Source organism: Melampsora larici-populina (genome assembly GCF_000204055.1).
Source record: "Melampsora larici-populina 98AG31 unplaced genomic scaffold MELLAscaffold_75, whole genome shotgun sequence".
NCBI lineage: Eukaryota > Fungi > Basidiomycota > Pucciniomycetes > Pucciniales > Melampsoraceae > Melampsora > Melampsora laricis-populina.
In genome coordinates this window covers 135,425-162,179 of record NW_006768839.1, presented here as the reverse complement: position 1 = coordinate 162,179, position 26,755 = coordinate 135,425, and the positions used below count along the sequence as shown (strand labels likewise).

Below are 26,755 nucleotides of genomic sequence, written 5' to 3'. Positions count from 1 at the left end.
ATTCCTTATTGTCCATGAGGTTGAATGTCAGTCCTTTTAATTGGACAATCTTAAATCTGGGCTTCTTCGAGTCTTTTTTGGTGTTGTCTTTTGCGGCTTTGATGAGCATTCATTGCGCTTCATGTCTCCAACTTCAATCTCTATAGCAAAATAAGTACCATCTGCCGGAACTGTCGTACCCACAAAGATACTCGGCTGTGTGGTAAAGTGTCAGGTAGTGGTGTATGAGAAGTCACAATTTGAGTGTTCTATCTTTTTAGACATAAATCATGGAAGACTTACTAGCATGCCTTTCGTGCCTTTAATGGTACATTTCTGTGATAAAGTGGCCACAGTTTCCTCCAAGAATTTCTTGTCACTATGAAAAAATAAGTGTCGGTGTCAGCTCAGTCTGCGATAAGGATGGTCTACTAGCCGGCTTTCATGAGCTTAGAAAGATGAACAACAACATAAGCTCACTATCCATCCAAGGAAGGTTTGACTTTAGGGTCGGTGCTGACTCTAGACATGGATATCTAGTAAAAGAAGACATTGTCAAACGTTAAAATCTTCTTTGGATTGTATTTTGAATGAAAGAATTCCAAAGCAGACACCTACCGCGCAATTCCCGCATGTTTTCTTGTTCTTGTACCCGTCGCTGTCCAGCGCTGAATTATCCTCGAACTTATATGTGGCCAATGCTCTTCACGCGTAGAGTCAGTTTTTCATAAATTTTGATTGTCTGATCTTCTGGAAAAACCTATCTGGAAATGTACACATAGAGATTGTAAAGAACTGGCTTTACTTACTTGCGACATTGCTCTATGTCTATTGGCGCCGCACCTCTCAGGGGAAGACACTGACCCATAACCGTTTGTTGAAAGAGGGAGATGAGGCTTAATGAAATCAAAATACGGTTGTAAAACATGGTTGAAGATGTAGCGCAATTATATCTATAGGCCTTGTTGGGATTTCTTTACAAGAAAAGGTATGGCGAATAGGTAAAACGTCTGACAAGCAGCGGTAGGTATTGGTACAGCAAACTAGTAATCAATAGTGGCTCGAGGTGAATTTGGGAGTTGTGATAATCAAATGTGATTCAATGAACTTATGTGAGCAATATTTATTCAAGCAAACAGGGAGAACGAGAGAGGTCTTCTGGATGAATGCCCCAGTTTTATATTCTCGTCCATTGTCATGCTGCTAAGGGTAACTTAGGTAATGCTATGTAGCTCGCTGATCACAAAGCTTTGGACGACCTATATTATATGTCATTGCAAGGATTACCTGTGTTCACTCCCGACATTGGTGATTGTCCAATGCTTTCGTGAAACACGGCAACAAGCTTGGCCTCTCGATTATATAGCTCAATATATTGCCGGTGATTCAGAGCTTTGATCCGGCTTCCTGGAACCATTTCATAAGCTATTGGTTCCTACGCCGCACAAGCTGGTCAATATTGGAACCCGAGATACCTGATCGCGCGCCGGACCGTTATACGTTGACTATCATGAGTTGTTGATTATGTTTCTGGTGATTCAAAGTTTTAGCTATTGGTTGCCACACAGCCGGATGTCAAGGATCGTGTGTGTCTTTTCTGCGTAGCATTCCGTTCTCCTCGATTAAGATACGGGGTGAAAATTTCCGAAGCTATAAAGGAAACTGTGAAGATTCTGTGAGGTTGTGCGCCTTGAAAGTTGAGGCTGTGCGAAATGCAGGGAGGAGAATTTTCTTACTCTGACCAGTCTCATTTAAGTCTTATGTCCTAGCCTAGGTCCTGGGCCACTCCTGCTCATTCAATGGAAACGACCTTACACGTCGTCCCTTTGGTGTAGGGTCATCATCTCCTCGATTCAGATATATGCAACTAAATAGTTGAAATTCAGTCCCTGGAGATATCCATGCATTTATGTATATATAACATAGGTGTCGATTTTGTGATTTGATCTGATCATGAATGGTTTGTTTCTCTTAGAAAGATCTAATATGTGCGTCATATGCTATGTACAAATGTTGTATAGTGATGAGCCATGTCAATCCTTGACACTCTCCCTTGTAAGAAAGAAGGGTATTCATAATTCGCACTGAATGAATAAACTAATAGCCAAATTGTTTCAGTCTGAAAGAATGATGTTTTATTTTGAATTTCTGAACGTGCAATTTGATTTACTCAACTTTCCCCGGATTTCTACTAAACGCTGACATGATATGAGCGCTTCCTGAAACCATAAAAGGCGGGTGAGGCAAGAGGGGGTAGGAGACGGTCTGAGCTTTCAACATTATGTAGGCGAAGAAATCTAACAGGTCGAGACTCAAGATTCGATTGTTGCGCAAATTCTACATGATGATCTCAAGTTGTGAAAGAAAGTGCTTGTTTCATCATCCAATACAGGCGAGCTTGTTCGGCTGAATGTCTTGTCTAGTATATTACAGCGATTTAGAATTATTATTTACACTTCCAATACTGGATTTCGTATTATTATCTAGATTTCATTTTCTGATGAAATTGAAGACCTGGTCCTAATGCTTTTGATTCGACAGTGTTAGATCCGAGTTTCGTCGATTCTTTCCCCGTGGGGTTGATGAGCATTCATTGCGCTTCATGTCTCCAACTTCAACCTCCACGGCTACAAAAGTATCCTTCACGGTCTCACCTACAAAGATACTCGGCTGCATAATACATTTTTGAGCATTGATGCATGAGAGGTCCACATTTGAGTACTTCATATTTTGCAGACGTAAATTATAGAAGACTCACTAGCATGGTACCACTCGTTCGGTTATCATATGTACATGTTGTTGACAAGGTGTCCAGAACCGTCTCTAGTTGGCCTTTTATTCTAAAGAACAAGTATCAGTGTCAGCTAACCCTTCCTCAAGGACGTTGACTAGCAATATCTGTAAGCTCACAATCCATCCAAGCTGGGTTTGACCCGAGGGTTTAGGTTTACCACAGATAGGGAGATCTGGTATGCAAAAAGAGAAATCGCGAAATTTAACAATATTTATTGGATTGTCTTTCGAAAAGAAGGATTGCAAACCTTGCAGTTCCCACATGTCTTCTTGTTCTCCACCCCGTCACTGTCTAGCAGGCCGTACTCATCAAACTTGTATGTGGCAAGTGCTCTTTGAGCTCCAAGTCAGCTTTCTATAAATTTGAGTCTTCTTTGGATTGCTTTGGTGATGCACACCACAGATGATAGTTGAAAAGAATTAACTTCACTCACTTGTAACATTGCTCTTTACTTATTGGTGCGTGTCCTCTCAAAGGTAGACACTGCCCCTCAACTGTTTGTTGAAAGAGAGTAACGAGGCTCAAACAAATCAAAATGCGAGCGTAGAACATGGTTCAGGAAGCGAAAATATCGTATCTATAGGCCTTTTTTGTTTTTTTTTTGTTTTTCGAATTGGCGGCTTGGAAATCAGCTGGAGGTCTGAAGATCTAAGAGCTAAGATTCTATTAGGAGGCTGAGGCTGCGCTAGGAATTTATCTGCTGAAGGTGAGTTTTGTGCGGCTAGAGATTTGAATGTGAGTTGTTGGGAAGTTCAAGAAAAAACCCGTTATTTACGCAGAGACAAGGGAAAACGAGACAGATCTTTCCTGCTCATGGTAACCAGAGAATCCAATTTATCTCGGTTATCACAAAGCTTTGAACGACCCATCTATGTGTACCCTTGTAAGGACTCTGATTATGTTATGTCGAAAGAAACTTTTTTGTAAATTCACCCCCGACATTGGTGATAGTCAAAGGCTTCTTTGAAACATCACTACAAGGTCCTCTGACCCCTACTGATCCTATTTTGGGTATCTTTTGGGTGATCGGAGCTCCAACTAGGTATTTGTCAGTTCCCACGGAGCACGGCCTGTGTAACATATACCAAGACTCTCGAGGCTTTCAGCTGCAAAAGTTCGGAACTTTAGGTACGCGCGAGGTCGGTCGTGTGGCACAGCTTGCATTGGGTCAACGGGATCGGATGTCGAGAACTATGCAAGCATTCACGGTAAGTCTCCGCTACGCACCAAGTTTGCTACGGGCGTATGCTTTCGTCCTCTTTGTGACCATGAAAGGATATGCCGCTAATTCAGTAAAAGATGCAATCTCTCATTTCTCAAGACCAATCCTACAATCACTTACCCACTGGTGCCTTTGATACCATACCAGAAAAGATTTATCCGAGGATGAAGAACTTGACCCAAAGACATGGATGATGTGAATTGATAGTGCCACGTGCCATTGACTGTGAAACCAGCTGACGGTATCTACACTTCTTTCGTTTGAAACTTTTGCAACCCAATCCTGCCTTTTTGGAATGGCCTCAGCCGCCCTACCCAAGTCACCAACATATCATCCGGTGCAAGTATCAAACAGTCTCTAATTTATCTAGGTGGCCTTCAAGCGTATTAGACAAAATCAGGATGCTCCTTGCACTGTTCAGTTTTCACGCTGCCGGTGGCTTGAAATGTCGAAACTGGCGAAGGTTCTTATCGGGGCTATGATCCGGCTTTCGCCCGGTGTCAATATGTGCATGTCCAATGTCCATAATTAGGCGAGCATGGCTTTAGACAGGCCCAACTGACATCCGCCTGTGAAACCTCTGTTTGTTGAACCGCATGTCATCAGCAGGGTCAGTCCAACGTCAAGAGACTTCCCTCCTCGACCTCAAACAAACAAACCCATCGACCGTGTTTTGATTGGACTCAGCAAGCAACATACCAAATCAACATGGGGCGTCTGGCCGAGCTTCAGCGAAAGGTTAATGCCCATACCTCATCGATTTTTTATATCCTCACTTGCTAGTCATATGCTGATTTACGGATCGTTTTGTGTGAGGTTAGAACTTGGAGCATCTCATGGGGGCTGAGGCGATGGGAATTGTTCGTTGATGATGATTATCTAAATGTCAAAAAACCTCCCACCGATTTCTCATCATGTTCTGCATACCATTATCTCCAGATCCAAGTCGATTTGAAATTCACCGATCTCAAAGTCTGTCGTAGTTACTTATGTGGTGCATGTCCACACGATCTCTTCACCAACACCGTAAGCTCTTATGAATTTATCAGGTAAATATCCATCAAGTCTTGTGAATCTGACTCGTCTTTTTTTCTGTTCAAGAAAATGGATCTGGGAGCATGTGCCAAAACTCATTCACAAAAGTTAAAGGGCGAATACGAAGCTGCATTAGCTCGAAGTCAAAGTGATGATCCAGAAGAATCGGCTGACACAGTATCACCTTCAGAGCGTGGGTGGCCTATAATATTTTCACCTAATCAATGGCCTATCAACTCATTTTTTTTGGTTCTTTGGGAAGATTAGTACACGCAATGCGAAGAGAGTACGAAAATAATATTCTTGGATTCGTTGAGGAATGTGATCGACGAATTCGTGCTGCACAGAAACGATTGGAGAAGACTCCAGAAGAAAACAACCGAACTACAGCTTTGGTACATTTTTCATTATCCGACTTTGTCTTTGTTTAACAGCGCATCGCTTACAAATGAATGGGAATCCTCGCCTGCTGTTTTCATGACAGATGAGAGAAATCGGTGAAATCCAAACTGCCTATGAGGGAGCAATGGCGGAAGTGGAGACATTGGGTAAGTCGATCTCTTATCATTTCTGGCTACCTCGATATCTCATCTCATCTCCCTCAATACTTTTCAGGTGAATCCGGCCAAGTCGATCAATCAATGGCGGAATTGGCAAAAGCTGAGGCCTTGAAAGCTGAAAAACTTGAAAAAGAGCGAGAACTTCAACAATTGACAGGTAAATAGTTAGTCTTGAGATTTTTTGTCGGAATCACTTTCTTACACGTTTTTCCATATGGCTAGAAACGTCTGGAGCTTCTGGGCACCAAAAACTTCGTGTGTGTGATATCTGTGGTGCGTATCTATCTATTTTGGATAGTGATAGACGTCTGGCGGATCATTTTGGTGGAAAGGTAAGCTGTCTCTTAGCTTATCACTACGCGCCAGATATGATAGTTTATCTGAACGCGTCGGATACTTATTATCGTTGCGTAAACTTCAGATGCATTTGGGTTATCTCCAACTACGACAAACAATTGAAGAATGGCGTAGTAGACCACATGGTCTTCCTGGTCCTTCTGCAAATCACAACCAGAATCCTGGTTTGACTGCTGGTCTTCAGGCTGCTCATTTTGGACAACAGCGTGCTCAAGCTGCTGCAGCTCAGTCTAATGGATGGGGTAGCAGGGGAGGCGGCGAGAAGAGTGAGCCATCTGGTGATCGAGATCGTGAACGTGAACGTGAGCGCGACCGGGAGCGCGACCGGGATAGGGATCGAGATCGAGAGCGCGATAGGGATAGGGACAGGGATAGGGATAGGGAACGAGATCGACATCCAAGAGATGATCGTGATCGTCGTCGGGACGATCATCGAAGCTCACGTGGTGGTGATGATGACCGTCGAAGTCTCAGAAGAGGTGAAGGAGATGATTATGATAAACGTCGATATGATGATGAAGGAAGAGGACCAGGTGGAAAAGATGATCGGGAGAAACGGAGGAGATTTGACTGAGAAGGTTTGCAAGCTTTCAGCCTGAAATTTATTTGAATGCCGTGAAATGAACAGAGCAAGAGGAAATCTTATATTTACCTGTGTAACAAGAAGATTACTTTCAATGAGGAAAAAAAGCATAAATTGATACTAGCATGCTCCAAGATTAAGATAGCATTTCCTAGTTTTTATTGGTGATGAGAAGTCTCACAATGCTTGTTTATTATTTTGTACCCATCTCTCTAAATACCAACACACCATCAAGCCATTGTGGTGAGTTATTCCCAGCAGAGCTCAGCACTGGTCAGGAATACTAAGATGAGATGGCTCAAAGACATCAAAGACCAAGAATGTTACTCATCTCACATTAAATGATATACAAAGATGAATTTATAGTGTGGCATATGTCATTTTTTGTTGTTCCGTGTTCATATTTTTCTCTGGATAATCAATTGGAATTATGAGATACTTGTGCCAGCACGAGCTTTAGAGGTTGATATATTGCAGAAGGCAGTGGCATACTTCACGCATTGAGGCCTTTGTTTAACGCTTTGGAATTTGCCCTCAGTGTATTGGGATTGTACCGTCTATCTTTTCAAAAACGCGGTGATATACATCGTGATAACAAAGAAAAAAACGAATCTACAGATCTCATGGTCCGTGCATATGGAAACATTAAGGGGCGGTTCCACATGTGGATAGTTGCCTTTTTACAATTTATATTCTTCAAAAAGACTGCCTCTTTCCAATCAAGACTTGCAAAAACAATCAACTGTTCAAGATTATACACCCTTGATTCACGCAAACATTCCTGATGTGAGCCGTGATGAGAGAAAATGGTGTTCCTGCTTCTCTGTAACTAGAGGAAGGTCTTTCCTTTGTGAAACTATATGGGGTTCCTTCTCCTCTGAAGCTGACATCCTTGATAGTAATTCACGAAATTCTTTTGGTTCTCTTACCATGTATTTCGCACTAGTTTCTTGGCCTTTGTCATGGGAGACATGTACTGTTGCTACAACGGGTGGCTTCGCGTCACCTTGAGCGGTCTTTTTGGCATCTTCTTCTTTGACATGAGCTACTTGAAACATGACTTCATCTGCTGGATCTAAAGGTCGGACTCAGATGTTAGTGTCAAGAACCTTTGAGCATTTTCAAGTATTGATTGCACGAACCATCACCCCCTACCAGAACGAAACCAGGATGCGGAATATCGTTATAAAGTGATTGGACGGCCTCTCTCTTGCTTAACTTCTTGGACTTGACCTCCACGACCATATTTCCTAAACATGCCAACCGGAATGGTAAAACCTCGCGATTAGAAGAGGTGGAAAAGAAGGCGGCATATCTTTAAATAGAACTTACCGAGGATTGTCACTAATTCTAAACCTCTTCGTTTAATATCCTGATCTAGACATGCTTTTAAAAATTCGGCTTCACTTTTGTAAATTAGATCGATATCCTTCTTGGCCTGTGTTGCGTCTGAATTTCATCATGTTAGATTGAGATTGCAATCCCGACTTTATTTTGCACCATGCACACACCTTGAGTAATTTTCTCCTGGTTGAGTCTATCCTGTGTATGGGCCACTCTATAATGGTAGGCTAATCCGAAGTCTTTCTCTTCGATGTGCGAGTGGGTGACCGACGAAGACCAACCTAAGATAAGAAGGGATTGTCCACTATCAATCACTGATGCTTACAATGTCATTTGAGAAAACAAAGAATCACCTTCCATGATTTTCCTGATGCTATCTAAGGCCGTTTTATCAAATTCCATCTTTGCCCATTTCCCAGAAATAGGATCACGTGTAGCTGCACCATAAGCAGCCTTCAATCCTAGATTTTGAATTTCACCGAAATGTCGTTTCAAAAATCCTTCATCTCTGCCAGAAACTAACCAAACCATATTGTCTTTATTCGAGCTAAGTGTTTTAAGATCCGATAATAGTTCTTGCGAGGGTGTTGCTGCCTCAGGGTCGTCCACGAATTCACGAAGAGTTCCCTTGAAAAATTTAAATTCTGATTAGTCTATAAAATCTCTTGTGTCTGATATGGGTAGATCGGATTGAGGGTTTTGGTAAGCATGGCTCAAGAAATTCCCTTACATCATAATCAGAAACGATCAATCGAGTGCCTTTTGCCTCTGTGTAAGCCTTGGTGATGCCTTCCGTATCTAATGGTTTGTCAATTGGAGATGAAGCTGGCTTTGGTGCTTTCTTCAAGCCAACGGTAGAAACAAGGTTCAAGTCCTCGGTGCCTTTGGTAAATATAGTCTGTTTTATTTCCTCAGACAAGGTGGGAAGTTTATATCCCATACGCTTGACTTCTTCAAGGTCCCATTTGTTTTTATTGGGGTCAGATTCTTGAAACAGCCAAGCCGACTTTCCTCTTTGTTTTTTGGTCTGGATTTCTTGAAATATACTGCGAGTAGGAGATTCTTTGAATTCGTAAATTTCTGGATGGTTACCCTGCAAAGTTTTTAACATCTGATCAGCTTCCTACTTCAATTGTTCTGTGTTTATCCCTAGTAAGATTTGATTCACAATGACAGAGACAAAGTTGACCTACATCTTCGAAGACGACGACGTACCGCTCTGCTTTCTTGAGATAAACCTGCGATACCCGATTAGATATCATATGTCGATCCCAGGGCGCGCTGAGTGGTGATGGCTTGGTGAAAGAAGCAGGGCTTCGATTCGGGTGCCGGAGTGGGGGGCAAGATAATGAAGAAGTGGCCGGATCAAGGCAACCTTTCTTATCTGGTATAATCAGTCCCCCAGGACCGAAACTTTTGTATCTATTGTAAGGCTGCACTTGGAGAGTCTCCTCCCGACCCAAGGTAAGGCTTTCTTTGGTGAAAGTGGGTGAGAAAGTTCCAGAGACAGTCGGAATGTGAGCATTCACGATAAAAGTAAGGATCAGCTGAAAGATGGATGTGGAGTGCATAATGAAGTTATAATTGGAAATTTTAAAGAGGATCACAGGGTCAAAATTCGAAGGTCTCTAAGATTATTGAATGTATAGCTGTCTGGCTTCTTTGTAAATGCTCAAAAACAACCAGTAGAGTTTTGTAGGAAAATGATATCCTGATGCTTTGGGTAGACAGAGAATGTGATCAAATCCGTCCATCCTTTATAGCAATTGCGCTCACCGCCATGTATACTTGGGCCATACCAGAAAAAACTTTTACGCAGAACTACCATGCTATGCAAGTATCACTCGCACCGAAAGCTATGGTCATACTGCATACAGAAACGCTAACATCACGTGTGTTGATGATGCATCGTCCAGCAGTTTTATGTCCAGGTTCGTGTCGAGCCGTCCCTCTGCACTATGAAGGTGGCGTGAAACATGTAAGAGCTATTTTATCTTGATGGATATCTGGGGAATCGTATCTTGTGAGCACATCAATGCATACGCTCACATTATCATGGGAACAATGCATTGAGTTGTGCATTCAATTGGATTTCCTTTCCTTCATTCGTGTCTTCTGCCCAGCGAATGCATCGTACCGACGAAAAATTGTCGCGCAATGGGGTGTATAGCCTTATGAGCGTAGTAATTAAATTATCGCAGCGTGTGCCTCATCGTCTCCGTACATAATCATAGACAGTGCGCAACGTAAAAACAGCAGTGGCTTGAGGGAAAATCCGACCGGTTCCTCCCGCTTTCCTGTTACGCTTCGGCATCCACTCCATTTCGGCATCAATCCATTCATTTCGGAATGCACCCGACCTGAAGTCCCTATGAAACCACAACCCTCAGTTATCAACATATCATTCCTATTTTGAAACAACTACAATTTTCGGTTCGTCCGGACAAAAGGGTCGTACCGTGTTCAAATCATAATGCTGATTTAAAGAGGAGACAGCATAGCAGTAGCAACCGCTTACGTCTTACCGGATCAAAAATTGTCTCGCGGAACTGATGAAAGCAATACGTGGCTCGGAACTTCAATCTTCTCGGCCGCTGGTCCCCTTTCGGATACACCCAGTCTCTTTGGAAATATTAGATTCAGGGGGTCCCGATTGAGAAACACAATAAAAGGGGTTGTGGTTATCGGAGTTTGGAGTTTAAGGCACCAGTCCTTCAAATTCAATTCACTCTTAGATTCACTCTCGTATCCTCTCGGCGGTAACTTTGAGGATGCGCAGTAAATAAGCTTGGCTACCGGCTTGAGTAACCCAATAGAAAACCGTATCACATGCGAGCTTTGGTCAAGCTCGTTGTTTCCAAGATCCTTTGACAAAGGGGCAATGCCCGGTCAGCGGGGATTTTACTTGTTTGTCGCATGATTGAGCAAAACAATCTAGAGTTCCGTTTCTGCGCGAACCAATCCCTTTGATGTGGCTACAAGTAAGAAAATCAAAAGGATCATTCTCCAATTCACATCTCAACAAGCTTGGTACATTTGTACAAGTCAATTGTTTGATGTGGCCTGTTTTTTTGTTTACAAAATCTTGAAGGAAACTACATTTCCAAAGTTTCGATAATTTTAGTGGCACAACTTGTTAAATATTTCACTAGCCAGTCTCAGAATCCCAATTTGGAATAGACAAATGGGATTCCGGGGAATGTGAGAACTATGGTAGGTGTCAAATGGGAGTCTGGGGAAGTTCGAGGACTAGAGTTGTACGGGTTGATTGGAATCCTGAGGAAATCGTGAGGACTAAAGAAGGCTAGAGACTGAGTTGAACTCGTGCCGAATCCGGGGAAACTGTGAGGCCGAGTTGTACGCGGTCGTACGGGACAGATACGGCAGAGTAAGACAAATACTTCTCCGGGAGAGCATCGGAGCCGGCGGGGAGCTCACCCGAAACCAAAGTCAAATCAACTTGAACTTCTCAATCAAAGCTATGGCTAATCTATTCTGACCACCTCAAAGTGCCTGGAATTAGTTCAAGTTCCATATTCTCAACCAATTCCTCGACCTTTTGTTTGATTGATGATTCTATTTCTTCTTCTGTCGCACCAATGCCAACATACCAACTGGCCAATGTCATGTACCAACAGCACGGGTCAAGTCTCGCGAGGTGCACTAAAGGTACCATTGATAAACATCTCCCGGCAAAGGAAACAGGCGCCAACAGCGGCACCATCCATTCCCACTACGATGGTGTCAGTAAGGCGACGCGTCGCGATCCCTCTCGACCCGTCTCGTGCGAGATGCGTCTGTGCCATTGAATACCGCTTCGCGTCAAAAGAAACAGGGACCAACAGAGGTACGAATGCCCTACAATGGTGCCACTCTGAGCTTAAGGAACTTCTTCTTGATCTATATCAACCTATCTCATGAATCGGAGCCAAACCTTTATGATATATAATTCACACACCCTTTGACACGAATCCATGTGATGGCCGCTAGCCTTCTTCTGAAGTAATTATGTTTGGATCCACAAAACGCGCTTGGAAAGAAATTTATTTTCTAAAAAAAGAAGTTCCAAAAATCTCAGAAGAGTCCTTTCAGGCTGGTTTGAAAAGTATCAAATGGTCATTAACTCGGCTATTAGCTCGGCCATAGACTCGGCCATCTACTTTCAACAGGTTTGAGCCAATAATTAGTGAGAATTATAATTTTGTCCTCAAGGTGAATTTATCGACAGAGAATGTGACTCAAGTAGTCTTTTCAAGGCCTAAAATTGGGTAGGGATAATTTTAAGTCAATATAAAAAATCACGAAATGATTGCAATCACCCATTGTTGACCCCGAGTTCGTAATAATACATCTTCTTGGTTTTTGTTGAGGAAGGAAACGTGCACATACTTTAGAAATAGCGCATCTTGAGGTATATTGACAACATCATGGTGGATTTCTTAAGGGGACAGAGGGGGAAGCACTCGATTCCAAGAAATGATGGATTGACAAAAGAAGTCAAGAAATGTGCAATAGGATCAATATTTCGAGCTCAAGCGAAAGAAAATTCTATGTAGAGCTCTTGATGAGGTTCTTCAAGCCTAATGGTCATACAAGATAGAAAAACTTGCGTTTTTTGTCAAAATGAAAGAAGGACAACTTTAAAAAATCATTAAAAATGACAAGAATACGGATGATTTTTAGTATGCAAAAGTATGAAAGACATGGCGAGCAACTTGTCATTGGATCAACATAGTAGGAAACCTATAGTCAAGGCCCATTCACACTCAATCTTCTCTTCAAATATGGGTCCTTCACCCTTTTCAAATCTGTATGCAATCTTAGTTTCTGAACGACATACTCATCACTCTGCCCTTGGTTTGTATGAAAATAAAAAGATATATATCAGAATTTCCCCTTTTTGGCTGCACATCAGCTGATGTCCCAAGTTTGGAACCCCAGAAATTCCAAATCAGCTCAATAATTCCACTTAACCGAAGATTCATCCAAGATATCATTAATTAACATAATTGGAGTGAGAATGACTCGAAGACTCTCTGCTTATAAGTATTCTGATTACATCTTTTTTTCATTTGACTCCGCTCCAGGTAAAAGTAGTCTGATGACCTACGAAACCATCAAGCCATTCAAATCAACCATATTCATAATTATAATTGCTTGTTGTGAGATTTATACCAGATTAAAGAAGCAGGATTTTGGTTTTCAATCACATCCGGCCGCGTGCATAGACTTCATGGCCTCATGAGTCACGAGTGTGAACTGACACTCAGTCTACATAGTGTTCAACTTCGAGTACCGCAATTCCCAAGAAAGGTGAAGTCATTCCGCACGAGTTTGCAAGTCTGTAGATGTCAAAGCTTTTACCAAGAAATACACAATTGTAGATATTGAGCGCAGTTACGTTTTCACGGCAAGTGCCATTTATTTTAGGCACTGCTCGTCGAAATCCGATAGCTACATACAAGCACTGCCAGTCAAGATCCGAGGAATTTTCGGTGCCGTTCTGTTGGGCGGTGCTCTTACAGAAACTGATTCATTCACTTGCGGATCGACTTATAGGCGGGGCTGTAGATTGTAGATTGCATGGAACTTGAACTCGCTCAAACCAAAAAACCAAAATTATACAACCAATCAAACCAAACCATCTCAACTCAACTCAACTCATCACCATTCACTTCCAACATTCTTTATCACGGAAACGAGCAATGTCAAATATAAAGTTAAACAGTCAAAAAACTACACAAAACTCACCTACCAAACTAACCCTTCGATCTAAAACTTTTTCAAAATTATTATGGCCTGAAAACTCAAATAGAACAGATCATGAAATCGATCAAGCTCATCAATCTCTTCGTAGATTAATCTTAACAGATCCATATGACGAAGTACATTTCCAAATCTAACCATTTTCACAAATTCTACATACTCAAAAAAAAATTGAAAAACAAAACACACTAATGAATGTCGTTGATATTTGAATGGTTTAGGAAGAAGCTACTCATTTACGTTCAACAACTTGGAAAATTTTATTAGGAGCATTAGATTGTAAAGCAGAATATTATTTTGATTTAGTTTCAAGACCTCCTTCAGCTTGGTATAAGAAAATCACAAATGATACTTTTAGAACTTTAGCAACCGATTCATCTTTTCAAACTCGAGTTTCAGATCAAATGTTAGTTAGATTACTTGAAGCTTTTGTTTCTAGATCTCATGGTAAACATTCATTTCTATTCAAAATTTAATCGATCTAACGAAAATTAATGTGTGGTTTTTTTTTTCAAATTTCTTTGTAGATATGTCTCAAGATGGTGGTACTGGTGAATCACAATATGATTTCACTTACGTTCAAGGAATGAACGTACTCGCTGCACCTTTTCTTTATACCCTTCCATCCGAACTAGAAGCATTCTTTTGCTTTACTAGATTTATTGAATTCCATTGTCCATTATACGTTCAACCTACACTTGAAGGTGTTCATTCTGCATTACAAGTTCAGTGATCATCTACTTTGTCATCATTATTTTTTCTTCAAAACTGATGATTTTTAATTGGGTTTTAGTTACTAGACGAATGCCTCGAAATTGTGGATCCTGAATTATTTCATTATCTTAGCACGAAGAATTTACGAGCTGAGATTTACGCATTTCCCTGTTAGTTTCATTCTTCTGTTACTATTCTTTCTGGATCTCAAAGTGACCAAATTCATTTCTCTCTGCAGCTGTTTTGACGCTCTGCGCTTGTACAGAACCGTTGGATCAAGTGCTTCAACTATGGGATTACTTATTAGCCTTTGGAGTAGGATTAAATGTCTTATGTGTTATCTCACAACTATACATGATGCGTGAAAGAGTCTTGGCTCATCCTTCGTAAGTGCTCTTTACTGATTTCTTTCATCAAAACTTGAATGATTAACTCTCGCTTTGAAATAGTCCAATGGCCATCTTGAGAAAGTTTCCAACACTAGAAGCACGTCAAGTGATCCTTTTAACTAATGTTTTCATACGAGATTTACCACTCCATTTATATGAAAAATTGGTTCGACATCCATTTGAGACTGTTAATTAATATGACTCGAATGAAACTTTAACCTTTGTGTAAATATATTGTTAAGTATTGTATTATTTTGGGTGGGTTCATCATAGGAATTCTTTTTTCAAATTACTTTAATTTATTTCTCTTTTACTTTTGATGCTTAAGAAATAGGATATTAGGATTGGTAGGATTTTTGACTCATTGTGTTATTTTATTAGTTTCATGCAATCTATCTTCCTCACAACTCAGTCTGTGTACAGTCAGATTGGTTCTGTCTTGACTTATATTACCTCATTTTAATTCATGTGGTACACACTTCAGCGAATAAATAGAGGAAAAGAGCGTGATAACACGGCTAAGTATACAACCATCAAATCATGACAACTGTCAATAAACATGTGTCAATAAGAAAATATCATATTTAGGCAGAAATAAGTCTGAAAGTCTTGAGATTATCCAAATAATAATTAATTTGAGTTGATCTAAAATCATCAGGGATAGTTCCAGTTGAACCAGATGATTGGAATTGAAGTACGTTTCCTCTAAAATCATCTGTACCATTTATACCCCCATACTTTTCCCATCTAGGAAGTCCTGGTACATTAGGATCTAGATTATTAGCAAAGGCTATCCAACGAGCTTGGAAATCGTTAGCTCTAGGTCCTGGAATAACATTAAAAGTTGAAAGCAATTCGATAGTATGTGTTGTACCTTGGTAAAAGTTAAACCAAAGCAAATCGGTTCAGAATCTTAGATAGAGTGCTCGATAAGGATATGGAGCGGCTTACCGAAGATTGGGATCGATTTCATCCCACGATCAATGTAACCCCAAGTAGGCATATGTCTGTTCACCTTCCTCGAGACGAGCCGACGTAATCCCTGTTCATTGGTTAAAAGTAATGGAATCAGTTTCGAAAGCTTTCGTACTAAAACCTATTATTGTCCTACGCACCTGGAAGCCTACATCACCAAAGATAGCTAAGAGATGTGAGAATTGAATGAATCAGGATGAGGTTTCACGAATCTACGATGATGTATCTGAATCTCACCAGCATATTGTTTGAAGACTGGAGTGAGAGTATTGAGGATTCCAGTGTTGAAAGGTGAACCTTGGGTTGGATCTTGAGGGTAAACAGTGGTGACGTAATCGATTTGTTCTTGAGTAGCTCTTGGTACCAAGCGTGAAAGATCTAAAGTTATGAACCATCAGATATCTTATTTAACAACAACTCGTTCGAACTTCCACAATCCTCTATCTACCTACATTTCTTCAAATTCGATTCAGTGAGAATTGATGGTGCCACACCTAACGTTAAGAAGGTCCCTTCATCATCTTCTGTTCCGGTGATCAAAGGTACACGTGCAACTGAAAAAGGATAATGTTTAACCTATGATCTCAAAGGGATCTCAAGAGGTTATCAAATCTCACATTTTCCGGCATCGAGATTATCATCCATACTTCCTGTGACAAATTCTCCTGGAAATCAAAAGGGTTTCAGTATCCAGACTGATACGTAGTCGGATAGTAGTAAGGAAGACTCACCATCAACGTACGCTAAGAAAAGGGATAAACGACGACGTAAGAATGATCAAATTAGCCAACAGAAACCCAAACGAAGAGTAGTATTGCGACAGCAAGAATCTGCTTACGTGCATAGGCCAAGGGGTAAGAGCCTCCAGAGAAAGGACCCGGTAATCGGTTTGATGCTGCGCTGTGATAAGAAGTGTGATGAGTACTTACTTGTATGCTATGATATTTAAAGGAAAATGACAAACTATAAAGTAGAGTAATTCACACTTCGCAAGCACCCAAGTGTGTCAGTCCTGTTCCAACATCCAGTGTCTTTTAAGATAGCATCATAAGTAGTTTGACCCGCTCCTTCAGCCAAAGCTGTCCAAACAACAAAACCAAACGTGATGAATATCTACAATGTGATTGGTCATGAATGATAAGTGTATATGTGGAGATTCGACTGACTTCCAACTGGAAAAGCAGTTCCGGATTCACAGATAGCAGCTCTAAAAAGTCCCTCATTGTTTCCATGATTGATAAACAAATGATGAGAAACAGAAATCGAACCAGCTAAAAACCATATCATCAGTTTTTCATCCTGTATTCTTTTTTTAAAAAGTTCACTTACATGATTCACCAAAGATCATCACTTTAGTAGGGTCTCCACCAAACTCGGAAATATATTTCTATACAACAAATCAAATTGAGAAAACACTATTTAGTAGATGATTATTGAAGTTGTACAAGTTAGGCACTTACTTGAACCCATTTCATCGCAAGACGTTGGTCTTTTAACCCAAGATTACCAACTCCTGCAGCCCCAACTTGTTTTCCTCCCAGGAACCCAAAGGCCTAAAACGGCGGTGTAAGTTTTCCAAAGAGATAAACTATGCGAATTTCAGAGATCATAATCTTACACCCATTCTGTGGTTAATTGCAACAAAGATGACAGGTTTTCCCAAAGCAACACTTTTTTCGACCCAGGTGTTACCTTGAAGAAGTGTTGATGAACCGAATGCAAAATCTCCTGGGTCTAAAACAAATGATGGAAAATTCAGACCACAAGCAGGATATCGAAGAATGTAAGAACATATAGCCCAGAAAAACTTCATACTTACAGATCCAAAACATGACAGGCAGCTTGGCTCCTTTTTGAACTCCTGTAGGACGTAAGACCTAGCGTAAACAGAAAAGATGAAGAAATCATCAAAGGTTCAGTGATGGATTGGTTTCAAAGAAAAGGTATTTATCTCACATCTAAAGTAAGACAGTCTTCTTGACCTCCGATTCCTGGTCCATAAATCGGAAGTTTGTCTAGTTCATCAGTCACAACAGTTGCAATGTTAAAGAGTATGTTGCCTCCTCCCGTAAGGACTTGCTGAGCACAACTAGGTGGTGTCCTCTGTGCAAGAAAAGATACGAAAAGGGTATTGTGTAAGTAAGAATTCAGAGTTCGTGATAAGTCAAAAAAAAAGACAAACTGTTGCATCAAAATTCGGATACTTTCCCAAAGGAAAGATGGGATTTGTCAACCTACGTGCGCCCACAGGTGGTTCAGCCTATAGAAAAATTCAAGTATGGTAAAAAGCACGTGAGCGTGTAAAAAAAACAATGAAGACGAGAAGATGATTACATAAGGAATCCCATAAAACTGGTCCACATGGTTATTAGTATTTCCATTGAAATCGCCGTAATCTAGAACCACCTTGACAGAACCTGTGCCAGAAATCGATTTTCGCGTATTCGATTTGTCGGTTGGTAAAAGGGTTGAAGTGACTTTATCAACCAAGGGACCCAAGACTGGGACATTTCCTAATCCGAGAAGACCATTTCGACGAGAATGACTTTCGGCGGCTAGTTTTGTACAGTTCGAAGAGATACAATTCAGATCAAGTGAGAAAGGAAAGCTCTGGAGTTTCTCGAATCTTACCTGGCTGTGGTAAGATAGCAGCAGATGCATATCGGAGGCCGGCAAGGCTGAACAAAAGGTATACTAAACCTACCATGATATTAATATATATATCTATTTGATGGAGATGAGTATAACAAAAATGTAAGATGAGTGAAGAGTTTATGTAGACCGCGGGGTGTCTACAATAACGCTGGTCAAAAATAAGGTCGAGCCAAGAGTGCCTCTAATATATCCCTTGCTATCTATCGGTCCCTTGCTATCTGCAGGTGACTATGTATCCCAGTGGAGGTCAAACTGCACGTTGGCGGGGATAAGCAGGCTGTTGGTGTTCTAGAGTCAGGCAATCTTAAGGACATCTCCTTTCGTAGTTTGGAGTCTCGACTGGAAGAATGTAATTCAGATGAGAATAGATTCTGCCTCATTGCGCTAGAACCTTTTGTGTTGATTAGAGCAAAATGGCATGGACATGACTGGGGACTATGACGAAAGATGTGGTAGCAAATGATGCTGTGATATGACGAAGAGTATGCAAAGGCATTGAATAACTTGTGTTTGCGGGATATCTTGTGGGCCTCATAGCGTAGAGATGCATTGCGATATCGGTATACTATCGGCGTTATATAGACCGCGCTTTACTCAATTAAGTAACCCATGATTTCGAACACTCTGCGCTGAAGTAGAACCAGCTGGACTACATCCACTCAAATCTTCAATTATTTCATCTTTCCAACCTCAGAACGGCTCGCCCAACAAGCCTTATGATTGTCACGTAAGTAAAAGAGGATACGACAAGAGTCAAGTTTTCTTCCGGCTCGCCTATCATAAGGAAGTGGAGGTTGAAGAAGTTTTAAGCAGCTCAATGCAATGCGGAACACATGTTAGGTTGAATTGCGGACAAAGAAGCCGAAGTGACAACGGAGCGGCCACTGGACCAGATGAAAAGATCGGACGACCGAACTGCACGCTATGTATGGATTGGCACATCATCAAAGTCTGATCCACCCAAACAGCCGGAGTACTCCACACAGGCTCACAGCTAGGTTCTCGAGATCCACTGATGACCAATGACCTCCAACCTATCACATGTGCCTCGCATTCGACGAGAATGAGCGACTTCTTGCAACGTTGACCGCTGTGCTTGCTCGCGATGAGGGACTGCAGCGCATCACAGCGGGGAGTAACGTACCGGACGAAGGAAAACTCGTTGCGCTGCGCGCAACGCACTCGGCGGCAACAGCGAAAACCCCAAGTCAGATCGAAAAGCTGGATTGCAAGCTAGGCGCCCCGTTGCGCACCGCAACCCCTGGGACTCCGGCCCTGCATGGATATTGTATTGTACAGTCGCTGCGATGCGGTGCAAAGGCCAGCACAGCCGTTGCAGTGCGTCGCAATGCATTGCGCGTTTTTGCCAATTGGCAGCCAGCGGTCCAACATTGCTCTTTGGTGGTTACACCGCTGTGTGGATATGTGACTACATCAAGCTGCTTCAAGATGTTGTGATTACTGGATGAGGGCTCAGATACATCTCTGCTCAACGCTCTGAAGTAATAGCTTTGAACCTGGTTAGAGTCATGGCCATACCTGATACCCTTGAACCTCAAAATCGTCACTGTGACATAGCCCGTTTGAACTTGAGGGTATCTTCAATCTACGAGTGCCTCAATTCCAGATGATGTGATTGAAGTATCCAACAATTGTGGTTCCCAAAGCCTGTAAAAGTAAAAGATCATCTAAATCAGTAAGATAGAGTTGTTATAAAACAAGCAAAACAGGATGTTTGATTTGGCTATCAGATTGGGAAATCCATGGTTGTCACTAAACTTTGAGTTGACCAATTGGACATACACCCATTGAATGTTCCTCTGATGAACCACAGTAGATCCATCACAACCACCATGCCTTAATTTAACAAATGTGCTAAACTGATCAACAAATATTATCCAGTATCATGGAGAAATCAAGTGAAATCTCAAAAACAATTCATCTTAGTAAACTTTAAAGGAAAGATACTTTGACAAATCTGATAGTAAGATTATAAGAGGATACAGCCAGATCAGCAACATGATTTATTACCTGAATCCAAATAAAACAATTGATCTCAGTACAAGTCAAAGTACTCTGACAAATCTTATAGTAAGGTTATAAAAGGATACAGTCAGATGAAGACAAAGGAATCCAAGACTGTGACTTGAACAGGTTCAGGTACTAAAGGAGAAAATGAAATGAAATGAAATGATGTTACATAATGAGATGATGATATTTCACAAATTGGTCAAATTTGAAATAATGAAAACAAGACAAACCCATGTAACAAAGTGTTTTGATGCAGTATATGACTTTTAAGCCAGACTGCAAATGTTTGAATAATAAAACAAAACAATAAATTCAACACAATTTGATCAATCACTCAGGACCTATAAGAAATTCTATCTTTCTGCTTCAACTTGATCAGATTGCAAAAAATCATTAGTTTCCATATGGCTCCTCACAACAGAAAGACTGTCCAATCGCAATACTCAAAATGTACAGGTAGGTTCTGAATTTTTACAGAAACTTAAAATCTTGGTTTTTCCAAAACTTGTCAAATCCCAATGAAATATGTTCCTGCTAGCAAATCATTCTGTGGTAAACTGAAGCACTCCCCATTTTCATGGATGAAGTGGAATCAGACTTCTGAAGGGATGTGAGGAAGTGCCTCAGGATCACTAGTGAATTTGTATGTTAAATTGATGCTCACATATTGTTGGAAGAGCTCTAGAGATCCCTGAGCCTATGTACTTTCATCTCACAGGGTCTTGCATGGTTCATACAGAGAGGATGAGGGAGCATGATCTTTATGTTGTGGATATCTGTCACAAAGGTCAAGAAGACAATCAAGGTGGCATACTTTTGAAGCAAGCACAATATCAATACAACTTTCAGACTGTATCTCACATTAATCAAACTCCTACCACTGGCACCAATCCTTGGTAATTTTCCAAACTATTTGTATGCACAACTAACAAGGATGGACTGTTACTAGTTAGTTGATCAGAAGAAAAGACCACATGGCGCACTTGAAGCAATCACCATTTGTATTGATTGGCAACATGAAAGTGAGTGAGCATCCATCAATCCTCCTGGCTCAGTGCCCTGAAAACGTGATATTTTGTGCTTGTAATTTAAGCTATACAAATATGAAGACCATGTGATCAATGTGATTTGATTTTTGCAGCTTGGCTTTTTGAGAAAATGAAAATTTGGCATAGGAGTGTGAGGTGGAGTGTACTATACACATTCACTGGGTCAAAGTCTTGGTGCAAGCTCTTGAAGGAGCGGGGATTTATCTAACCCCCTTAAATCAATTGCTAGTCCAGCACTTCAAAGATCAGAAAACAGTATAAAATAAACAATAAAACAATAGGAACAAGAAGTGAAAACCATGGGGAAAAAAGAGAACTGTAAAGGGGTGAATGAAACAGACTATCTACCCAGTACCAACTGTCTAAATCCATACTGTGATTACACATCTCTACTTAATGTCACACTTCCGCCCTTACAAGGAGATCACAGCTTACTGTGAATTTCAAAGCGGGTTGCAAGATTTGCCACATGGTAGATGACACTATTCATGCCTCATCTCATGAAGTTCTCACTTATTTGGAAGCTTGAAGGCTGCTGTTGCAGGGTTTATTGGGCTTTGTAAAGTTTTGCATTGTGGTAATGGTTTTCTAAATTGCGTGTTATACAGGTGTGTTTGTTAAAAGTGGGCTTCAGCGAATGACGAGATGTACAGAGTATGATAACAAGGCTAAATATGTAATAAGTATACAATGAGGATTCCAATAAATATGTGTGGTTAAGAAATTTACTTTTATGCAGAAATAAGTCTGAAAGTCTTGAGATTATCCAAATAATAATTAATTTGAGTTGATCTAAAATCATCAGGGATAGTTCCAGTTGAACCAGATGATTGGAATTGAAGTACATTTCCTTTAAAATCATCTGTCCCACTTGGTCCTCCGTAGTTCTCCCATCTGGGAAGTCCTGGTACATTAGGGTCTAGATTGTTAGCAAATGCTATCCAGCGAGATTGGAAATCATCAGCTCTAGGTCCAGGAATGATACCAAAAGTGGAGAGTAATTCGACGGTGTGAGTTGAGCCTGATGAAAAGGATTGTTAGCACTATATTTTATGAATGTTGCAAATTATAAGACCGCCTTACCTAGAATGGGGGTTGATTTCATCCCACGGTCAATGTAACCCCAGGTTGGCATATGTCTGTTAACCTGCCTGGAGACTAGACGACGTAATCCCTATAAAACAAAAAGAATTTTTGATTTTAGAATGTTGTTAAATGAAAAGGGACCATTGTGTTACGAACCTGGAACCCTACGTCACCAAAGATAGCTAAGGAAAGTACGAGGTTCAATTGAATTAGTATCAAGCTCAAACAGATATGATGGTCAATCTGTATCTCACCTGCATATTGTTTAAAGACTGGGGTAAGAGTATTGAGTAATCCTGTGTTGAAAGGGGAACCTTGTGTTGGGTCTTGAGGATAAGCCTTGGTGACGAATTCAATTTGCTCTTGTGTAGCTTTTGGTACCAAGCGTGACAGATCTAGTGTGTGGATATGCGAAATATTATGAGCATCAACTTGAGTGTAGCGATATGGATATGCTTACATTTTTTCAAGTTTGACTCGGTGAGGATCGAAGGAGCCACGCCTAGAGTTAGCAATGTTCCTTCATCATCTTCTGCTCCGGTGATCAACGACACGCGCGCAACTGAAAAGGAAAAGGTTCAGTCTATAGCGATATGATGAAAGGATCTCGAGAAAGCGTTAGGACTCACACTTTCCGGCTTCGAGATTATCTTCCATACTTCCTGTGACAAATTCTCCTGAAAGTCGAGGTTTTTCATTATCCCCACTGTTTTTGAATATAAAATAGAAGAAATGACTCACCATCGACGTACGCTAAAAAACGTGGCACAGGATGATGGGAGAGTGGCGTAAATCAGCCTAAATACTAACATAATGATAAGGAGGTCGCGAAATTGGGCTTACGAGCATAAGCTAAGGGATATGAGCCTCCGGAGAAAGGTCCTGGTAATCGGTTTGATGCAGCGCTACGTTGTGAAGTGCGATGAGTAAATGCTTTCGAGCCACGATATTGTTGAAAGGAGCTGACTATAAGGTAGCAAAATCCACACTTCTCAGGCACGCCAATGCATCAGGCTTATCCGCGCAACCAATGTCTTTCAAGATGGCATCGTAAGTGGTTTGACCAGCTCCTTCGGCCAAAGCTGGTGAAAAAAACAATTGAAAGTGATGAATGTGGATGTCATCGGGTATAAAAGGTGTGTAAGTAAAAATTTGACTGACTTCCAACTGGGAAAGCACTCCCGGATTCGCAGATGGCAGCTCTGAAAAGTCCCTCGTTATCTCCGTTGTTGATGAAGAGATGATGTGAGATAGAGATGGAGCCAGCTGCAAAACATTCCATCAATATTGCGTCCCATATGGTTTGTGTAGGCTGTGCTTACATGATTCCCCAAAAAGCATGACTTTAGCAGGGTCTCCACCAAACTCAGAGATATGTTGCTACACGACCAAGAAAAGAAGAAGACAATGTCAGGTATAAAGATATGATAACTTTTACATTGGAGAGACTTACTTGGACCCATTTCATCGCCAGACGCTGGTCTTTCAAGCCGAGATTACCCACTCCTGCAGCGCCAACTTGTTTCCCTCCGAGGAATCCGAAGGCCTAGTCAAATGTTTGCATGAGCCTTGCGAAGAGCTATATGCATCAGAATGAAAGAGAAGCCTCTTACCCCCATTCTGTGATTGATTGCGACAAAAATGACAGGTTGGCCCAAGGCAACACTTTTTTCAACCCAATTATTACCTTGAAGTAGTGTTGATGAACCAAATGCAAAGTCCCCTGGGTCTAAAACACATGGTATAAAGGTTATCAATTTCAGAATGCATGTGAGATATCAAAGAATGCAGGTGCATATACCCCAGTTGAATGTGATACTTACATATCCAAAACATGACAGGTAAATTGGCCCCCTTTTGGATCCCTGTAGGTCGTAAGATCTGGCGTAATGCGGAAGAAAGCGTCAAAGGGTCAGGTACGAATTAGTTCCGCGAAAAAAGTGTTTGCCTTACATCTAAAGTGAGGCAGTCTTCTTGACCCCCAATTCCTGGTGCATAAATTGGAAGTTTGTCAAGTTCGTCAGTGACAACGGATGCGATGTCGAAGAGTGGATTTCCTCCTCCCGTGAGGACTTGCTGAGCACAACTGGATGGTGTCCTCTATCCATGAAAAAATACGAAGAGTTGAATGTGTAAGTGGGATTTCAGAGCTCGCGATAGATTCATGAAGCAAAGAAAAACACGAGACAAACCGTAGCATCAAAATTGGGATACTTTCCCAAAGGAAATATGGGGTTTGTCAATCTACGTGCGCCGACAGGTGGTTCGGCCTATGTAAAATGCAAGTAAGGTATAAAAAAGGCGTGAACTGGTGATGCATATTGAAGATGATCATATGATAAAGTGATTACATATGGAATGCCATAAAACTGGTCGACCCCGTTGTTGGTGTTTCCATTGAAATCGCCGTAGTCCAAAACAACTTTTACAGATCCCGTGCCAGAGGGTACTTGTCGCGCATTCTGATTGTCTGTTGGCAGTAAGTTTGAGGTGGTTTTATCAACTAAGGGGCCTAGTACTGGGACATCGCCCAATCCGAGAAGACCACTTCGACGAGAATGACTTTCCGTAGCCACTTTCCGCCAAGTTGGAATCAAGAATTTTCAGTTCAAATGAGGAGGGAAAATATGTGGATGTTCTAGGTGATGAGACTTACCTGGTTGCGGAAGGGTAGCAGCGGATGCGTATTGGAGGCCTACAAGGCTAAAAAGAAAGTATAATGAAGATACCATGATGTATGTACGTTTGTCACTCGAATAAATTATTACACAGGTCAAGAATGAGTGAAGATATTGTGTAGACCGCGGAGTGGCTACAAGATGGATAAAGGATAAGAAGGCCGAGAGAAGAAAAGGGGTTAGTTCTGGTATATCTCTTGCTAATAGAATCCTAATTATCGGGCGTTATCCTTGAGGTCCAATTGCGGCTTGATAGGCATAAGCAGGCTACCAGTGATGCAGGTTCAGGCAATCGAGTGAACGACTGCCAATGTCGTCTGGACTGGACGGTGACCTATCAAGTTGCGTCTCATTGCGCCATAACCTCACGTCGACGGGTGTCAACCGACTGTGGATTCTTTGATAGAGATCTGTCAAGTATCTCCTGGACCGGATGGAGTGGTTGGTTCGAGTTGCAGTGCGATGCTAACCTAACAAAGTCTCTCTCGGCGAGCGAGCCTGTTCGCAGTGCGATGTCGGTATCGCTGTCTTCTTCAATAGCTGAATAGAAGATGTAAAACGCTTCACTAAAAGTAAGCCTTGATGCGAACACTCTGCGGTCTTATCAAGCGGAAGAGCTGAGCAAGCATATAGGGAAAAGTCTGACTATATGCGCTCAAATCTTTGATTCTTTCGACTTGTCAACCTTGAATCGGAGCAAAACTTGTGACTGGCTTGTAATCGGTAGAACAGGATGCGACAAGTCAGGTTAGCATCCAGTCTGCCTGTCATAATGAAATGTAGGCTAGTGTAGGTCTTTATCAAGTCAACAACGAAGCGGCCAGATGGAAAAATCAGACGATTGGACTACACAGCTTCAAAGCATGGTTCACCCGAATAATGCATGTCCTCCACACGGTCAGATTTCTGACATCAATTGCGGGGCGAAAGTCCACCAAACCTATTCGACGTGACGCCACTGCTGGGTCCAACGATTCCAGGTGATGTCATTCTGGGATCATTGAAATCAATGACGTGTCTAATCAGAGTGAGCCTGTTGGTCAGTAAGAGTAAACAAAAATGTCAAAGTCAGTAAGGTAAGGTCTTCAAAACGATGAAAACATGATGTTCAATTTTACTGCCAAATCTGCTTTCCAAAACCTCTGGTTGCTTGCTTCAGGTGAAGATACACCTATGCTGGGGTTCTCTCTGATTGATCAGTTGATAAGTTTCTCGACGAGGTGGGTTGGAAAGCCTCGTTGTCATTTTCTGTTGACAATTCGTGAATTTCAACAAACTTCTTTTCTCTCACTATCAGGACCTTTTCACCATTCCATTTATGAACTCATCATTTGTACACCCTCCGTGAATTTAATAGTGTTCACAAAAAGGCATTAATTAATAGCACAGGAGTAATGGTTTAGACTTTTAATAAAATAGGGATGTAGTTTGAAGCAATGATTCTGGAGACAATCATAGAGGAATGGGTCTCTTTTGGTTCTGGATACTACGTGTATCGTGATCACTCTAAACGGCCGCGAGGACAGGTTTGATTTCGC

The 26,755-nt window shown here is 41.4% G+C and overlaps 9 protein-coding genes across 9 annotated transcripts; 4 read left to right on the top strand and 5 right to left on the bottom strand.

The window, feature by feature from the left end:
• Window positions 1–36: 36 nt before the first annotated feature.
• Window positions 37–907, bottom strand: MELLADRAFT_68840 (uncharacterized protein; the record flags this gene model as incomplete). Its single annotated transcript, XM_007417559.1, has 5 exons — window positions 37–195; window positions 283–358; window positions 460–515; window positions 598–682; window positions 789–907. The coding sequence occupies 5 exons, from the start codon at window positions 905–907 to the stop codon at window positions 37–39; spliced, it is 495 nt and encodes a 164-aa protein (XP_007417621.1).
• Window positions 908–2,499: 1,592 nt separating this feature from the next.
• Window positions 2,500–3,325, bottom strand: MELLADRAFT_124122 (uncharacterized protein; the record flags this gene model as incomplete). Its single annotated transcript, XM_007417593.1, has 5 exons — window positions 2,500–2,649; window positions 2,738–2,819; window positions 2,890–2,945; window positions 3,021–3,105; window positions 3,207–3,325. The coding sequence occupies 5 exons, from the start codon at window positions 3,323–3,325 to the stop codon at window positions 2,500–2,502; spliced, it is 492 nt and encodes a 163-aa protein (XP_007417655.1).
• A 1,389-nt stretch (window positions 3,326–4,714) lies between these two features.
• On the top strand, window positions 4,715–6,113 carry MELLADRAFT_45811 (uncharacterized protein; the record flags this gene model as incomplete). The annotated part of the gene is made up of 9 exons (XM_007417551.1): window positions 4,715–4,733; window positions 4,817–4,855; window positions 4,935–5,021; window positions 5,097–5,223; window positions 5,298–5,425; window positions 5,515–5,578; window positions 5,646–5,747; window positions 5,813–5,922; window positions 6,012–6,113. Coding segments are annotated over 8 exons (744 nt in total), but the record flags the coding sequence as incomplete, so codon positions are not given.
• A 112-nt stretch (window positions 6,114–6,225) lies between these two features.
• Window positions 6,226–6,976, top strand: MELLADRAFT_73456 (uncharacterized protein; the record flags this gene model as incomplete). Its single annotated transcript, XM_007417566.1, has 1 exon — window positions 6,226–6,976. A coding segment is annotated over one exon (296 nt), but the record flags the coding sequence as incomplete, so codon positions are not given.
• On the bottom strand, window positions 6,959–8,985 carry MELLADRAFT_112995 (uncharacterized protein; the record flags this gene model as incomplete). The annotated part of the gene is made up of 7 exons (XM_007417592.1): window positions 6,959–7,087; window positions 7,460–7,605; window positions 7,673–7,780; window positions 7,863–7,979; window positions 8,042–8,155; window positions 8,228–8,501; window positions 8,605–8,985. The coding sequence occupies 7 exons, from the start codon at window positions 8,983–8,985 to the stop codon at window positions 6,959–6,961; spliced, it is 1,269 nt and encodes a 422-aa protein (XP_007417654.1).
• Window positions 8,986–9,588: 603 nt separating this feature from the next.
• MELLADRAFT_112994 (uncharacterized protein) lies at window positions 9,589–11,182 on the top strand (the record flags this gene model as incomplete). Its single annotated transcript, XM_007417604.1, has 4 exons — window positions 9,589–9,805; window positions 10,364–10,652; window positions 10,711–10,762; window positions 11,027–11,182. 4 exons carry the CDS (start codon window positions 9,589–9,591, stop codon window positions 11,180–11,182), a joined length of 714 nt encoding a protein of 237 aa, XP_007417666.1.
• A 2,328-nt stretch (window positions 11,183–13,510) lies between these two features.
• Window positions 13,511–15,153, top strand: MELLADRAFT_45808 (uncharacterized protein; the record flags this gene model as incomplete). Its single annotated transcript, XM_007417550.1, has 6 exons — window positions 13,511–13,759; window positions 13,862–14,087; window positions 14,168–14,364; window positions 14,434–14,524; window positions 14,593–14,740; window positions 14,804–15,153. 6 exons carry the CDS (start codon window positions 13,580–13,582, stop codon window positions 14,937–14,939), a joined length of 978 nt encoding a protein of 325 aa, XP_007417612.1.
• Window positions 15,154–15,327: 174 nt separating this feature from the next.
• On the bottom strand, window positions 15,328–18,425 carry MELLADRAFT_112992 (lipase; the record flags this gene model as incomplete). Its single annotated transcript, XM_007417591.1, has 18 exons — window positions 15,328–15,617; window positions 15,695–15,785; window positions 15,859–15,884; window positions 15,956–16,096; window positions 16,171–16,272; window positions 16,336–16,383; window positions 16,450–16,461; window positions 16,557–16,654; window positions 16,683–16,797; window positions 16,885–16,989; window positions 17,048–17,105; window positions 17,179–17,271; window positions 17,337–17,452; window positions 17,538–17,595; window positions 17,675–17,821; window positions 17,901–17,978; window positions 18,053–18,273; window positions 18,350–18,425. The coding sequence occupies 18 exons, from the start codon at window positions 18,423–18,425 to the stop codon at window positions 15,328–15,330; spliced, it is 1,875 nt and encodes a 624-aa protein (XP_007417653.1).
• Window positions 18,426–22,184: 3,759 nt separating this feature from the next.
• MELLADRAFT_123569 (lipase) lies at window positions 22,185–25,271 on the bottom strand (the record flags this gene model as incomplete). Its single annotated transcript, XM_007417590.1, has 18 exons — window positions 22,185–22,474; window positions 22,537–22,627; window positions 22,696–22,721; window positions 22,794–22,934; window positions 23,000–23,101; window positions 23,169–23,216; window positions 23,281–23,292; window positions 23,383–23,444; window positions 23,507–23,621; window positions 23,701–23,805; window positions 23,862–23,919; window positions 23,993–24,085; window positions 24,153–24,268; window positions 24,363–24,420; window positions 24,493–24,639; window positions 24,732–24,809; window positions 24,891–25,114; window positions 25,196–25,271. The coding sequence occupies 18 exons, from the start codon at window positions 25,269–25,271 to the stop codon at window positions 22,185–22,187; spliced, it is 1,842 nt and encodes a 613-aa protein (XP_007417652.1).
• Between the last annotated feature and the right edge of the window lie 1,484 nt (window positions 25,272–26,755).